Source organism: Polistes canadensis, unplaced genomic scaffold (genome assembly GCF_001313835.1).
Source record: "Polistes canadensis isolate GaletaPanama2010 unplaced genomic scaffold, ASM131383v1 scaffold_25, whole genome shotgun sequence".
Lineage (NCBI taxonomy): Eukaryota > Metazoa > Arthropoda > Insecta > Hymenoptera > Vespidae > Polistes > Polistes canadensis.
The window spans coordinates 384,360-402,353 of record NW_014569572.1 but is presented as its reverse complement, the minus strand read 5'-3'; the positions used below and the strand labels follow the sequence as shown (position 1 = coordinate 402,353).

General features: G+C 31.2%; 1 protein-coding gene across 4 annotated transcripts in view; it reads left to right on the top strand.

Annotated features, from left to right (window-relative positions):
- The first annotated feature begins 377 nt into the window (after positions 1-377).
- The window catches only part of LOC106783738 (ral guanine nucleotide dissociation stimulator), a 34,851-nt gene continuing 17,234 nt past the window's right edge, over positions 378-17,994 (top strand). The window contains exons 1-2 of one of the 4 annotated variants that reach the window (XM_014742532.1): positions 378-814; positions 934-1,922. Coding sequence is in view for 1 of the 4 variants with exons in the window: in XM_014742533.1 (XP_014598019.1) it covers positions 1,893-1,922 (30 nt within the window). In the remaining 3 variants the exon portion in view is untranslated. Of the gene's footprint in view, positions 1,923-12,372; positions 12,861-17,994 lie in introns of those variants that run through there. The other 3 variants (XM_014742530.1, XM_014742533.1, XM_014742531.1) reach the window with 3 other exon arrangements.

Below are 17,994 nucleotides of genomic sequence, written 5' to 3'. Positions count from 1 at the left end.
CATAAATATCATATCATCGTCAAAATGCAAGTCTAACGCTTTATCTAAATGTGATTTAAAAAAAAAAAAACCAAAATCATTATAATCTAGCGAGAGCGACCGATTCGATGTAATAATAATCGATTGTTCCGTTCGAAATCGATAATGACAATGATCAAATTTATCACCAAGTTTTTTTTGTTGAAGAACAATCGGAATACACATAACTCAAAACCGCATTTCTATCCGATTGTTCTCCCTTCGTTCCTCTTTTAACCTTTTGTAATAACAGCACAGGCACATATGCATATACATACATTAAACATTTCATCATCATCATCATCATCATCATCATCATCATCATCATCATCATCATCATCGTCATTACGAACATTTTTTTCTTTTTATATAGTACTTATTTTTTCTGTCTCTGTCCTTTGTCTCTTTTTGTCTTTCGAAAAAATTCCAAAGAGGATTTGCCAGCCAAATAGGAAGTGATTATTAACGAGAGGATGAACGAAATAATCGATATGCAGATATAAAAACAGGTATAACATTTTTAATGATTACTTTTTTATACGTTCTTCATAGAATAATAGAACAAGAATAAATAATGGCTGTTTTAAAAACGCCGCCGTTATAATAGCGAGCTGCGTGCGCAACCACCGGTATAAAATGGCGTCGCAGCGGGAACAGAACAGTTCGTAGTGTCGCAGTTATTATCCTGATTATTCTTGTTAAAGTCGACGAAGTATTTATTCGTTAATTTTATTCGTTTACATTTGCATCAGTGAAATAAACATAAATGGTTTTGCTTAAAGTAATTAAACGAAAGGTGAGCATATTTAGGGATTAGAGGTATTTGTTCGAAGGGAAGTGAAAGAGTGGGGAAAGAGAATGGGTAGAGGTAAAAGAGGGAAGGGACTAGAGTAATACCATTGCTCTTTCCAGTAGCCATAACGTACTACTACGTTAACTGTGAGGAGTGGATTGTAAAAGGAAGAGGAGTAGAGGTAGGGAGGTACAGTATAGAGGAGGGGGAGTACTAGCCCGGTAGTGGTGTGTTTCTCGTGTCGCCAACGAACGTCTGGAAGTTGGCGTTTGTCCGTGAGCCAGCAAGGAGGAGGTCCGTATTTACGTTTTTTAGTTAATTCGTTTATGTATTTGTTCTTTCTTTCTTTCTTTCGTATTTCGTTAAGAACGGGAACAGAATTTATGCACCGTGCGAATGAATAAGAACCGTTGGCGAATAACAAGCTGGGAATATCCTCTGTATAATAAATATTCTGAACGTTTTGGTTGTATGGTGGTTTTACGGGAAATTCGAAGAGTGTGAGTGGTGTATAGTTGGTGTATGCAATAGTGTGTTAGTGTAGCGACGGCGTGCAAGTGCCGTTGACGTTTCGTGTGTCAGTGTCCTCTCTGTTTCTCCTCTTTCTTTCTTCCTTTCATTTCTTCTTTCTTTTTTTCTCTCCTCTCCTCTCCTTTCATTCGGCGTCGTTTACCTTTACTTAATTTTCTATCCTTATTTCTCTTATACTTTCTTTATTTCTTCTACAAAAACCCTATTCGACTCTATTTTCCTTTTTGGCGTGCATCTGGAAGGGATAGGACTACGGGATAATAAAAACAGATAGAGAAAGGGAGAGTTAAAGTTTCTCTCTTATTGCCATGCCAAATGACAGGTGCGAGGCGCTGTTGGATAGATTGTTTTCGTCGGTGTTTGGCATCGTAGGGTACGTGATCGTTCCCGCATTTTTCGGAAATTTTGCCGTCCTCGCAGAATGACGAGAGCACGTATAGCCTATACGTTTATTCGGAAGTGCGCCGAGGAAGAGGATAAACAACAGCAAAGACGAAGACCACGACGAAGACCAGGAGGAGTACGGATTCCCTCGCGTTAGCGAGAGGCTATGAGCGCTGACAATGGGGACGACTCCTTGGTAATTATCATACCTTTCTCTTTTTCTCTTTTTATTTAAACCTATTTCATTCCCTCCCTTTCTATATATTTTTCTCTTTCTTTCCTTTTCACGCACATATATACGCACACACATATTCATTTGATCGTTCTCCTCGCACGCTCGCGTGCGTACGCTCGACGGTTCTCTACCGTTTCCGTTTCCATCGTCTCGTTTTGTTACACTGCAGCCATGAGACACACCAAAGCGGTATTCGTTATCGCTCGGATTGCTGCATTCATTATTATGTGTGCATTATATTATATATGTATACCTTTGAATGCACCTGATCAAACGTCTAATTACGAATTTATATACATAGATAGATCCCCAATGAAACACATCGTAGGTCATCTCTAGATAGTATCTTCCATTATTATTATTATTATTGTTGTTAACAATCGTTACGATGTTTGAAATTTAAGAATTTCTCAACATACGATATTATTGTTAATCTTTTTTTTTTTTTCGTTAATTTAATTAAAAAGGATGGACCGTAAAATGTGCGTGGGGGGAGGGTAGGGGATGCATGAACGCCATATTTATTTTAACGGGAAATTCGTGAAATACGACAGACAGATTTGAATCGTTATTTCTCTTCCGGTATGTCTTTATACGAGATTGTATGACGTATATACTCGAGCAGGCGCTTTCACCTAAAAGCGAAACGTTAACGATGTTGCGTCCTTCCTTCTTATGACCCTTTCGTGAAAGTAAAATCATTTCAATGGTGGCAAATTTGCACGTTGTTAATGTTTTCGTATTCACTAGAAATTTTGCAAATTTGTTTTTCTTTCATACATTAATTATAATAATCATAATAATTTACATTGCAGTTCATTAAGAAATGTATTTATTTGTATATAAATTTGTGTATGCGCGTATCAGAATGATTAAGAATTTAAAATAAATACATACAAAAATTCATATTTGCTGCAATAACGTTTGTCAACATATAATCTATACCAGGGTTTCTCAAAATTTTCCACTTTTCTACTTTCCATTGTTCCACAAAATTCCCTCGTTACCTGAACAAATATTTTCGCAACTCTTACTGACACGAGATAGACTACATACTATTTTCTCTTTCACTATCCTAAACTCATAGACATATTATACTTGTAATATTACCAAACTGGTTTTGAATTATTATTTTGTCGTTGCGCGTTCTGGAATTGTTTAATTTTGTTAACATTTTTCTGACCCTTAAATTAAGTTATACTATCCCATATGGGGTCACGATCCACAATTTGAGAAGCCCTGGTCTACAGGATAAAATTCTACGTAACAACGTAGCACGTGGTTAAAGTCACGTAAGTTCTCGATCATTCATCGAATGAAATTTGTATTTTATCATTATAAAAGAATATCAAAAAACTTATCGAACAATAATTCACATTTTCTTATTTTATACTTTGAACATAGATATTTCTTACAATTAGTATACGCATACATATTCGTATACGCGTATATACTCACCCACACGCAAGCCCGTATACGCAACACGTGTGTATACGTGTATACTTATGAGCATATTTATTTCTATCGCAAATATTTGAAAATTCATAGAACGACGAGTTCATATTTACGATTCTAATTTGTGACCAAACGAGTAAGTTGATGTTTCGTTCAGTTAGATATTTAAATTCATAGTAGAATCGTATAAAACATATATACTTATTAACGTTAATCGTATTTCATTGGGTGCCTATTTTGAATTTTCATTCGGCTAGTCGATTCTCTCTTTTTTTTTTTATTTTTTTTTTACTATTCCAGTCACAGTCCGAATTTGGAGGGTCGTGCGCGTTCAACGACATCAACGAGTCAATGAAACCTTGCGAGTTAAGGTAGTAAGTTCGATATTATGACACGATTTTGCTATATTTATATGCTCGTTAATTTTATCGAACACTCCCTTTTTTTTTTTTTTTTTTTTTTTTTTTTTTTTTTTTTTTTTTTTTTTTTTTTTTTTTTTTTTTTTTTTTTTTAACCAATCCTTTCGTGTCTATAGAATCCTGCAACGGAAGCACGATTTTTTGTTCTTTCTATAATTTATGTACATATAAATATAAATATGTTCGTAATTATAAGTTTGATCTTATATTACTACTTTCAATCTTGTAATATTACTCGTTAGTTTTTATTTACATAGATTCATGGATCCATGGATCGATTATCACATCTTTTTTTTTTTCTTTAAATTAGTTAAAATTAATTTGAACAAGATTACTTTTGTTAGATGTTTATAAATTTATATTTTATGTGTGTAGAATCGTTTATTAATAAAAAAAAAAATNATTTTTTTTTTACTATTCCAGTCACAGTCCGAATTTGGAGGGTCGTGCGCGTTCAACGACATCAACGAGTCAATGAAACCTTGCGAGTTAAGGTATAAATTTATATTTTATGTGTGTAGAATCGTTTATTAATAAAAAAAAAAATATTATTTATACAAAATTTTTGATTTATATTTACCCAGTTAAAAATATATTTATGTAATTTGTTTTTATATTTACTATTTATTTTATTTTATATTAAAAGTATGATTTTTTAAGGCCGTGGTTTTCAACACTTGAAGGGACATGCAATTCGAGAATGAATTTTGCTTCGAACTTTCGTTTTTTTCTTTTTCTTTTTTTTTTCATAGATGCCATGGGTTCTTTGGAAGTTTGTTTAAACCAAGTTTATGGTCTTTTAGAATAGAAGTTCACTTTTCGAATCAGAAGAATTATGTGTCAAAGGAGTTGGGGACATGAGGATTTTAGAGATGCTTTAAGTAGGACATGGGTTAAAAAAAAGGAACCACCGATATAATGGATAATAATTTTAGAAATTGATTTTTGTACAACTTATCTTCTCTTTGAAATGAAAGTGAACGCAATAGTAGTATTATTTGTAAGTTACTTTGTAGTCAATTGAGACTCACCGAGTGTAGTTTATATTTTATGTTAGGCACATAGTGTAGTAATCTCGACGTCAAGGCGAATCAAACATTTAGGAACACTTGGAATGCATTACTTGTATTTCTTATGAACAAACGAAAATATATTATTCGATTTAAAAGGAGACACAACATAATTTTATATATATATATATATATATATATTTTCTTTTTAAACGTAACTCGAATATTTTTATTTACATGCGCGCTCTTACATTTGATATTATAATTATTAAAATGATAAATTGAGAGAAAAAAATTTGTTGTTTAATTTTTTGATTATTTATTTAATTACATGTAACATAAGAAGAACATTGCGCTTATTGGGAAAGGTAGGCCGGGGTAAAGCGTTTATGAGAATGCAAAGTAATACGTGTCAAGTCTAACGAGGCGCGTCGGGTCTCGTCTTGTTGTGGAATGCAGAAGGTTGTGTGTGAGAGAAAGAAAGAGAGAAAAGAAAGAGAGGGTTAGAGAAGACTAGAGAGAGAGAAAGAAAGAAAAAAAAGTCAATGTAACGCATTCGAAATGCAAGCTTACAAAAGAGAACAGAATACCCCTTCTCATACTTTTTGTTTACACAAATTATTTTGGATTATCGTTTGAATATAATTCCTATAAAAAAAAAAAAGTAATAAAAAAACAAATATATCCATTAGCTTTGAATAATAGGCGAAGTAAATTTATATTAAAATTGAAAATGTCTAATAATAAGTATCGATCGAACGTTCGGATAGAAAAATTGTAACAAATTCTAAAAGTGGAAGTTATCGCTGTGACTTATTATATATAGGAGAGGCCGTTCCAATCGAGAGGACAACCTCGAGGACTCGATTGGTCGTATCGATTTCAGAAATAGTGACACGTAAAAAATCGGTGACCGCGTCCTGTCTCGAACAGACAACGTAGTGGATATACTTACTTTCACGTTTTCAGTACTGTTCGAACTTATACGAAGAAAAAAAAGAGATAAAGTAAGATAGACAAAAAGACAGATAGATAGAGAGAGAGAGAGAGAGAGAGAGAGAGAGAATAAAATATATCGAAGAAAAGTCTTTCATTTCTGCTGCGTTTGCACTCGATTCCGAATGGACATCCGACTTTCTCACGATCGAGTTACCTCCCCGTGGGAAGATTGATTCGTGCGAAACGTGTGCACATTTTCTTCTCCTTTCCTCTTCGACGGGTCTCAGGATACGTTTTACTCGATCTTACTCGACTACTCTTCGTTGCATCGTTTTATAACGGGTGTTACAAGAACGCTTACAAACGGGATACCGATCGTTCAACGAAGAACCGTTTTTGGAACTGTAACGTTAGACCTATCGATCGTTTGTTGTTACATTTTTTATCTTTCTATCATTTCATCTCTTTGTGTCATTTATTTTACAAATTATTCAATTTTGTCGACAAAAATATCACTTATCTGATATAATAATCTATGTCAAATGAATTATTCAATTATTAACTTAATACCAAACGTATAATTTTATCGTTGAAATAACTGGTTTTACAACTTAAAATTACATTTATTTATTCAATATTATTGCTTTTCTTCATTGTAATTTACGTCAATTATAATTATATATATAGTTTTATTAATTATTAAAAATTTGTTTAGCCAGATTGATTAATAATAAATATAAGTTTTGTCAAAGATCGGTTTTGCTCGGATTACATAAATTATCGGTAGGTTTACGGTCAAACTTTATTAATTAGTATTTCTTTTACATAAAAAAAAAATGGTTGTCTCTAATTTTACGAACATATTCCTGGAATGGTGAATAATTAAATTAGCACACACCTTAAAGTTTGAAATTCAACATAAGAACGATCAATTTGTATTTTTCCTAAGTTTAGATTGATGGATTGATAAATTATAAACCTTTCGGAAGTTATTGTTTTGTTGTTGAGGCAACGCCAATCAGTTTCCGTGATTGATCATTTTCTCGATAGAATAATAACGTAATCGTTTCTATAGATATATTTCTAAGAGATTATTAGAGCATATCGGTAATATCTACTTCGTGAAACGTTTAAATTGAAAATAGCGACACCATATCTAGTCGTTGTTAGAATGTTTTAAATGATGAATTGGCAAATTCATGCCGTTTCGTAACGGAATCTGGAAAGTTGATTAAAGAAAACGGAAATTTCATTTACCGTACGATTTGTATTTCTCCTTCGTCTGATAATTGGACCAGGTTATGCAGAAAACTATTAATAACTTTTAATAACTGAATGAATTTCATTTGAAGAATTTGTTTTATCTATTTATTTGTGTTTTGTATAAAGAACGTTTTATTTTGTTTATAGAAAATTATTTATAATATTTTTCACAAAATGACTTATCTAATAGCGAACACTATATTATTTGATATTTTTAATAATTGTATAAACTTACATTGTAAAGTTCTATCATAGGTTTGATAAGATAAGAGTCTCACAAATTGTAGAGTTCTTATTCTGTTGAAATAATTTTTTTTGTTATTCCGAAAATTGATAGGGGTTTCTGCATAATTTGGCCCAATGGCCATTTGTTAACGTCGAACATAAACTTAAAATATACATTATGATATTCGATTATTTTCGTTAATGTCTTTCTTAGAAATATTTAACGATATTTTCTTCCTTATTCGAACAAGTTAAGCTGAAACTTACTGATTGTCGATTTGACCAGTTTGAACCGATTAACTGTTTCGACGAATACGGCCTTGTCTGTAATAATCTCACATCTTCTTGTTTTTCTTCCAAAGACTCGTACGTATTTGCGTGGAAAAGCATGTAGAACCTCAAGGCTATTACGATTTGTCTTTGTCGAGAACAGAAAGGACAAGAGCAATTTTGTGGAATCGAGTTACGTGAATAAATTATGAATTATCATTTGACGTTAGTGATGTTTGCAATTATACATTAGATTGCTTTTAAGATTGTTTTGCATTTGACGAGTGCATCCTTTAGTTCAACTTTAAAATAAATAACAAAAAAGATAACAAAATTTATCATCGATATGCAATTTGCGTTTATTGGTCAATTTCGTGCCACTTTTTAAAGGTTTTGCAAAATGACGTGTACGTTAACGAGCGATTAATTTGAAATATTTAGTGTACGAGTAGACAAATCCTAATACTTGTTAAATATGGTGGGTGGGTCATAGTGACTCATAAAAGATACCTACGCAAACAGAAAAAAGAGAATCATACTACTAATAGTGTTCTAATCTGAATGATTATTTTTTTTCTTTGCCTTGGACAACAAATTCGCAATAAAATCGTTTTAGTCCGTGGGTTTGACGCCTTCGCTTTTAGTAGTATAGGTATATACAATAAGATTCTCTTTCGGAAATGGGGAGGGAATGTATGAATGCAGGAAAAAGTTAGGCGAATCGAGCTCAAGGTCGAACGAATAGTAAGGGAATACGATACTCGTGAACGGCCGATTAACGCATGCTTCTCTTAATTGACATTGTAAATTATCTTCAATTCGATTTAAATTTGTAGGATCTAAAAGTAAAACTTGTTCGGTCAAGATCATGTGATTTTTTGTTGCTTCGAAGAAAAAAAGCATTACAATAAAGTGGGTAAAAAAAACCTGTCTAGTTTCATAGCCATATTGGAATAACAGAAACCGTGCTCATTTTTATTTCAGTCTATTTAAAATAATATTTTTAATAATATATCTCATGAAAATATCATTCTAAAATAAGTTTATAATATAATCTTCTTTTTTTTCCTAACAAAATTAATCGATCGTCATAAATTTCGTTTGAAAAATAGACGAAATCTAAAATAGAGAGTCACTGTTTTAAAAAAAAAAGAAAAAAAAAACGTGCGTTTCGTAGGAGCTTATAACTTGTTTATTCTCACGAGAAAGTGGAGAAAATGTTCCCAAGCAAATGGGGAGAAGGCACGTACGTATACGTAAGGCTGACAGTAAGGATCTAATCTTCATTTTCCCTTCTATTCTCGTCCTTGTGAGAATAATTTACGTTCCTCCAAATCTAGTTCTTCTTTCTTCTCTCGTCTCGGTTTTCTCGGTCGTTGACTTTACGGCTATGGGCTACGGTTATGGGTTCGTCTTGCGGTTGAGTTTACGTTTGCAATGCTATCCTTTAAATTAATCGTTGTCTCGCAAATTTTTTCGTCGTGGTATCTCTTCAAAATATGTTCCAACGACGAACTCGACGAGGAGTAGAAAAAGGAGGAGGAGGAGGAGGAGGAGGAGGAGGAGGTGGCGATGGTGGAGTTGGTTGTTGTTTTATTAAGGCAAGATTTATTCGAAGATATGCAGAGAATAGGTTAGAAAGCCGATTTGTGCTAGCAGACGGGTTATAACCGGATGAATAATATAAAACGTTCGAAGCAGTATACTACAGAAGATCACGATTAGGTCAACGAACTCTAGTACGTTGCCTAAGGCTAAAATTTTATCATAGTCCAGCCGAGACGTGGTGGATCACAGACAGAGAGGGTCCAGATATAGAAACGTGTATCGTATATATATATATATATACGCACGAGGATTCGTGCGAAAGCAAAGAAGGACCCTAACTACGATTAATGTAAGCCAAGACATAATTATCCGCACGCGCACTTTGCGGTTTCAAAAATGCCCGGTCTGTCTTACCGTAAACCTTTCACAGGGGTGCTCAATCTAACGATTATTATTTCTTACCTAATTTTATTTTACATTTCTTGTGTTGGACACACGAACTACTTTTTATTATTCTTTATTTTTTTTTGTATTCGTTTAAACTTGATGAATCATTTTCAGTGACAAAAGTTCAATATACACATATATACATACATGCATATTTATCTAAACTTGTTATCGCGCACGGTCTAATACCATTACATTCTTTTATCTTAAGTTAGTTGGTTTTTTTTAGGAGGTGCAACGTTACGAGTAATATATGACGTGAGAAGTAACCCATTCTATCGCTGAATTACGTCACAACTCACATACGTCATCGATTTTAACGCTCTGGAATCTCTTCGTTAGCTATTTAAATACTTATCTATAATAGTACAACATGCATTTATGTATGTATGTAACTTACACGTAAATTTCAACGTAGACGTCATTCTAAATAATAAGGATGGTAACATTTGTGCTGTCACTTTCTCTCTCTTTCTCTTCCTCTTTTGCGATCAAGTATCGATTAGCATAATCGTTTACGACAATAAGTTTTCGATGATTTATTTAAACGTATTTTCAAATCATTTTTTTAATCCAACGAATTTTCTCTTTTTCCTTCTTTATTTTCAATATTTTATATAATAAAAATTGTATGTGTGTGACATCTCTCTATCGTTCTTCAGTGTTAAAAATTTCTCATTTCCTTTATTTCTATATCAAAATTGCACGAATTCTGTTTTTCTTCGGGGTTTATAAATATAATAAAAGTTTTAGAAATTCATCATATTGGGAAAATGAAATTGTAAATTCATAAAAATCAAATGATAAATAGTATATGTAGTTGGATGTGTGTATAATAAATGAAGGGTTCGTTTACAAATAGAGAGAGAGAGAAGATATTTTAGTCTGAAAGCTTTGAATAGACCAAAAGATCATGGCACCCTTCGTACATTGAGACGACTTCTTGTTCTCTCGAGTCTGAAGGGATGAGGGTGGTCGAGTTCGACGACTCAACATTTTATTGGGAAGGGTATGCAATATCACGAGGGTAAACTGTCGTCTAGCCTGTATTCTGTCAGACGAGACAGAATATACTTCGCTAAATTAATTTTCGATTTCCATATTGATCGTAAATGTGAGCAGGTTTCTTCTTTTTTTTCTTTTTTTTTTTCTGTCTTGTTTGTGTAAGTATTTATTATTATTATTTTTTGTTTTAATTGCATGAAACGCTTTCGCTTTGATGATTAACGAGAGGATGCAAATATCCGGAGTCGATGAATTTTTTTCCACTATTTTTTTTTCTTTTTTTTTCTTTTTTATATTTTTCTTCAAAGTATGTTGCAACGATGCGACTTACTGTAAAATGCAAATTAGATGCGGTTAATATATTGCGAGAAGTGTTCGAGGGAAGTCCGGAAAAACAAATACGCTGGGTATGACAGACCAAATGGAAAATGAAATAAAATGCGAAAGATAAGACGATACTTATTGGTGACTCACGTTCTTTGACAAAGAAAATATCGTTTATGTTTCTTGTTTTCCTTCTTACAGTTTTTTAATTAGCGATATAGACCAAAATTACATTCGATATCAGTATTATTATTATTAATATAAAAGCTTTAATCTCTGTGGGTTTTTTTTTTATAATCGTTAAATTATTCGAGCTATTTTTGTCCGATTCAGATGAAATTAAATTTGCAGAAATATCAACTATAATGCGGATATTAATTCTATAAAATTTCATTTGGGTTGAATAAAAATAATAAGAGTTTTAACAAACTTATAAATACATAGATTGAAACTTTTATATTAACAATATTATGTATAATATTCAAAATACTTTTTTGAATTGATGATTTTCCTATAATTACAATTCACTTTTGTTTCAGTTATAATGTTATTTTAGACGGAAATAAATATATTAGTAGAAATATAAAGACTTTTCGTTACGTGATCGTAAATATCAACTATAAGCGAGTTATTTAATATCATATGCAGTATTGTTTAATACCACTGACGCAAGCATCGGTGTTATCGAAATGCGTATATTCGTTAGAAACAAATTTTAATTCTCGAATATTCCAGGCGGCGTTTTGCTATACGTTTACGTCACATCGGATTTATGAATGAGTCAAATTGATTAGATACGTGTTACGTATTATTGTATATTGTAAAATGAGAGCGATAAGAAAAATCCTAAATAATTTTTCACTCACGAGTTTGACTTTACCAATAGAGCGGGAGACGATTTTGTCGTCGGTAATAACGAACATTGATATTATCGACGTTAAAGCAGTGCCGTATAAAGTTAAAACATTCAAAGGTGTTACACGATTTTATTCTTTAATAATCGAAAACAAAATGTAGGATATTAATCAGGTATCTGATCTAAAATATTCAATAGGTTAATACAAAAATAATTATACTTTATATTTCGGCCAATTTCTGTTGCTTTACGTTTCGTAATTAATGAAATAATTTAAATTCGATAATAATGAGTAATAATAACAATATAATATAAGCAAAAATCAGTAAAATAACGCATACACAATTTTATTCTTTTAAAATTATATATCTCACATAACTATAATTAAAAGACAATTAATAAAAATTAGCGCAAAATTTAAATTATAAAAACTCAAATGATTCGTTCACGAGAAACAAATACTAAAAGTAAATATTATCGTTTGCTTTGATTCTCGTATAAAATTGATTATAATTGACAACAAAAATCTTACCTGTGAGAAAATAATTTCTATAAACAAAACAAAAGTAGAGAGGGGATGAAGAAAATGAGTAAAATCCTGTGGTAAGTAACGAGTGACATACGGAAAGCGGTCGGCGGTGTGAACGCGGTCGATCGGCTCATACTTATGACTCGTTCAGTCCGATTCGGATTCTTTCGGGTTGTTTCGGTTATCTTCGGCTCCCTCCAGCTTGGAGTTCTCGTCAGCCGGCGGCGTCAGTCGTTGCCGCGACATCGCGTCGTGTACATTGATTGTTATTGTTATTATTAGTTTTGGATAACAATCTGACTCGCTGATTGCATGCTTTCGATGCGCCGCGATCTTTTTCATTTTATATATTATCTGATTTTTTGTTTGTGATATTATTATTAGTCATTTTTAAATGTACGTAATTATACCCCGTCAATTTAAGAAAAAAAAAAAAACAATAGTGAAGAAGTGTGTACTTTTAAGTGAACGACAAATCATCGTTAAAAAGGAGTTTGACCGATGACGCTAAAAGCTTAGCGTCTTTTTCGATCTTTCTATCCTTCTTTCTCTCTTTCTCTTCTGAGATATAAGGGAGAGAGAGACTTGAAGAGAATTGGATTGTAAAAGGTAGAGGAACCGGTTAACATCTGGCGATCGTTTCTTCGATGGAGATTTAACGTGTTGTGAAACACACTAGGTTATTGTATTCAATTAATTAATTTTCTTTTTTTCTTTTTTTCTTTTTTAATCTTAATCATTTAATTTCTTTTGGGATTATTTAACATATAAACCATTTTGCTTCGTAATATATTATATTCATTGATAAAGCATGGGTGAAAAGATTGTTAATGGAAAAATATTAATAGTTTTAATAGTTTTCATCGTTCTTATTTTTCGTAAAGATTTCTGACCGATAAGAGAGTCTTCTTTTTTCATTTTTTTGAAAACACGTCCTTTAGTTTGTAACTTTTTTTATTGCGTGTAAAAGATCTTCAACGATATGTTTGCATTCGACTTTCGTGTTATTAGATTTTCACAGTAAATAGGATTTGGATTAGGATTAAAGAGTTGGGTCATCGATAGATAAAATTTTTTAAGTGGAATCGAGTGATCTTTATTAGTTTTATACTATCTAAAATCAATTTGCTTAACTTATCATTTTTCAATGTTACCGTGTATATATGTATTCGTGTATTTTATTTTTTAACTAAATTTATAGTTATTTATATATATGTATATCATGCATCGTAAAAAAATAAAAACATATTGAATTGATTTAAGACGAATAAGGGTCTTCCCGAAAGTTTTTTTTTTTTTTCATAGCAATTTTATATGCACAATAATATTTATTTCATTTTATTTTATTTTATTGAATAATATTACGGGGTAAGTTGAAAAGTTTTAAGGTTAACATAGAAATAATTTTTTCTTTAAGACTCAAAACTTCAACCCTATCTTCCTATGCATCAAGTATAAAAATAATGGTGGATAATTGATCGTATATTATTGTAAATAACATAACAAAAAATATTGTGCATGTAAAACTTTCTAAAAAAAAAAAAAGAAAATAATACTTTCTGGATGATCTAATAATATCGAAGAATTTTAATTACTAAAAATTGATAGGGATGGGTATAACATATAAAAGAGAAAATTAGAGTCTAACGTAACATTGCATATGTGATTACCCAGAAATTCTCTCGATAACATTTGTGTTATTCTATAGAATATATATGGTTTGAAACATGCACGTGTGCCCCGAAGCGGTCAGTTTCACTCTGATCTTTCTACGATAATGCTACATGAGACCTGGCGCACGTGTTTTCGCAAAACGCTTCATTGCTTTTTAGAAATACCTTTGTAAAAAGAATTCCTGTTTATCACGTGCCAATTCGTATAGGCTACAATAAGCCTTTGGCAATATTTCGTTCGATCAACTATCACATTTCTATTTATGTTAATATTAATAATATATCATAGATGGTGGATTTAACGAACTTTGGAAATGCATCAATTTTTATTTTGTACAATTTTTATTTAGTTCATATATTGCCTTGAAATTGAGTAATCATTTTTATTTATTTGTTTATTTTATACAATAGTTATTTAGTTTTAATATGTTTATTTTTTCATTTTCGTGATTTCATTTGAATCTTTGAATGCACATTTGTGATATTCGGTTAAATTGATAAACTTCTGGATGCCATAACTTGATAAAATATTAACGAAAGGATACACAGTAGGAGGTCCTCGAATTTCTATTGATAATCTCTACTAGGTCTAACTTTTGTCAGACCTATAGTATCGATTTCTATTTAAAGAAATTATAATGATTTCCAGATCACGAGAATAACGCTTTTTATAAAATATCTGGGACGTATATTAAATTTTTCTTTCTCCTATTATATACAAAATAATATTTGAAAAGTTTAACCAATTCAAATTTCGTTTATTTATTATTCAATTATAATTATAAAGTAAAAGAAAAGAAGAATCTAACATTGCATATTAAATATTTTCCTCGTTATATAAAAATTAATTTTTTAAGGCTTACACAAATCTCAATTTCTTTATATTTAAAATTCATGAAATAATTTATAGAATAAAGTAATAAAATAAAACATATGTTAGATCAATTTGATTCGAATGTATCTCAACGCGTTATTTAATTATAGTTAAACGATTTCCGAGTTTACTTGTTACATGTATACATGTAGATAGGATTTGTAAGATAGCAAAAGTCGAACAATATCTTCGAATAGGCCTTAGCCTATTTATTGATTATAACAGTGTTATACGGATCATTAGTTGAGTTGACCAGCGTTGTTGTCGTACACCTTGTGATTTTGATTATTTCTTCAGACTCATTTTCTTTCTCGAGAGAAGGACACCTGTCCTCATAAACATACATAAATAAAACGAGGACAAGCGTACAATTGCATAGCAGCAACATTTTCTTTTCTTTTATTTTTTTTTTCTTTCTTTCTTTATTTTTAATACATAGGAATTTAGGTTTATACCTAGAACATAGTTCGCGTATAATATATAGTTCACGTATAGTTCATGTATAGATTAGAAAAGTTAGTTGAGCAAGACGTGTGTTTAGAGCGTCGACATCGAAGCATATGTTAGCACTTAATTGATACTCCTTAGAATAACTTTGAGACTAGATCCAAGAACAGTATGGTATGCTGCCAGGATGAGGTCACAAATTCTTTGTAATCTTGGAAGAAACCAAAAAAAAAAAATTGGTTATTTTTTAATTTTGCAATTAATGCAGCAAGTCGACATTCTCCATGAAAAAATAAGATTATTTACCCGTGCATTTAGTAGGAAAATTATTTATTTGAATTTTCTTATTCTTAAGAAAGCACTAATCTTTTATTACTGATTTTTCTATATGTATGGGTGGGTTACACAGTCTTTGATTTAACATGGAAACCATTTTTTTGTTATCGTTATTTTGTTCAAGTATATAATTTTATTTTGTTTGTGAAAAATAAAGAAAATAATAATTTTCTATAATGCATATTACGTAGATAGTTTTACGCGAATAACGCATGAATTGTTTGATTAGATCTGACAAAGGGTTGGACAGAGTTTTTGGACGAGTTCCATAATCTCGGCTTATTTTTTGGCTCATATACTTAAGATTATACACATTTCAGTAAAGATAATTTATTGAATAGAAGTATACTTTGTTGTAAATGTTGGCGCACAACGCACAATTCGTGAAATTTTTTTAAGTGATTAGGGTTGGAAAACGAGCTAAGATATAGTATACGATAAGAATAGCTAAATAAAAAGGGACGAAAGAGAATCGTGTTTTGTAAACCAGTTAGAGATAAAGAGAAAGAAATTTGAAGAAAATACCTGCAGATTTTCAAGGTCTGAATGTTTTTCTGAACCAGTATGCTAATAACGAGAAGAAGAAGAAGAAGGTATCTTCTTATTTCCTTTCTTTCGACTTTTACTTTCTCAGTTCTCTTTGTTATGCTTTTAATTTTTTCCCCACTGTTTTTTAATCCTAGTAAACAATCGGCTGCTCGAAGTTCGTGGCAAGTTATTTGTACTTTAGGAATGTGTCCTTTTTTTACGTAACATTTTTTTCATTCGAATCATTCTAACTTCGTCTCATATTGTTTAGAAAAAAAAAAGAAAAAAAGAAAAATATGTGAATGTAAAAAAAGGGAAGAAAAATTTGTTATATTTTAAAATCGTTTTTATTTGTTAGGTCCTCTTTCAGAGAAATGTAAATATCGAAGGACAACAAAAAAAGATTTCTTTTAACTTTGTTCTATTCGTTGATAAAAAATAAAGTTATATTTTTAATTGAGCATTGTGTGTCCCACGTTGCTACATATATTGTTTCGTGGAATGAAATAATAAAAATTAATAGAAAAGAAAACAGAACAGAACAGAACCGAAAGAATGAAAGAAATATTTTTGTCTGCGTCGAAAAAAAGAAAAAGAAAAACGGAAAATTATATTTAATTAAATGGATGTGTTGCTAACTTCAACGAAGACCCGAGAATAAGCATGACAAAAAATGAATATTAAGTAGAATGTTTTGATTAATTTGACACGCGTCAACGAAGCATAATTTTCATTACACACACACACACACACTCCCACACACACATATATACTTATATTCACGTGCATACACATATACAAAAGATTATGGTACGCTCGAAGAAAGTTGCTTGTTGTGTGAACGACATGGCAACATGAAAGAGAGAGAAATTGTTAGGGAGGGATAAAAACACAGAAGGGGGTTGCCATTAGACGACAGACTCTCTCGGTAGAGAGAAACGCGTTCGTGTAAAAATCTTGCGAACTTTTCTCTCTCTCTCTTTTTTTCTCTTTCTCTTTCTCTCTGCCCTCGTTTCTTTCCAGGGAAAATTATTTCTTTCGTGAACCGTGCGAGATTGCGAAAATTTTCCGCTCCTTTTTCGACCTGCAACACGCTCCAGTTTTTTCCTTTTTTTTTTTATTTTATTCTTCCTCTCTTTATACTCCTCCCCTCCCCTACCCCCTGCCAGCATCCCCTTCTTCTCCCCCCCGCTACCTTTTTATATTTTCAAGATGCATAAACAAAAAAAGTAGGAAATTAATCTGACAAGTGAAGATTAAACGAGACAGTTGGTAATTAGACGATAAGAAAAATATATCCGAAGTTTGAAATTTTTCTAATCTTGATTTAGTAATATTTTCATTCAAGAAAATATAGGTATGTGTATGTATTTATAGTTTTCTCCATCTCCATTTCTTTATTATCAAGTATTATGAATTAATAACGAATGTAACAAAAAATAGGAAATAAAAAATGAAAATTTAATAATAAAGAAATGTTGCGTAAATATATATATATATATTTTTTTAAGAATTAAAATAAAAAGTTATAGAGTTCAATTTTTTAATTCGATCAGAGATCATTTTCTCTCAAGAAGAAATAATATTTAAATTATGTATTTTTTGTTTTTGTTTTTTTTCTCATATAAGTATATATACATATGTATAAAAGATCGGTTGCATCTATGGCGTTAGGTATCCAGTAAAATATAATAGTACGATAGAATTATCATCATATGAGGAAATGTTAGTCATTCTTCGGCGTCGTACTTATCGTTAGATTTCTAATGAAATTAATATACGTCAGAATAGTGTTGACAGGATGTTGCATCGTTGGAAATCATCTGTACACTTTTTATGAACTTATCATATATATATATATATGTTACTGGAATGGTAAGAAATC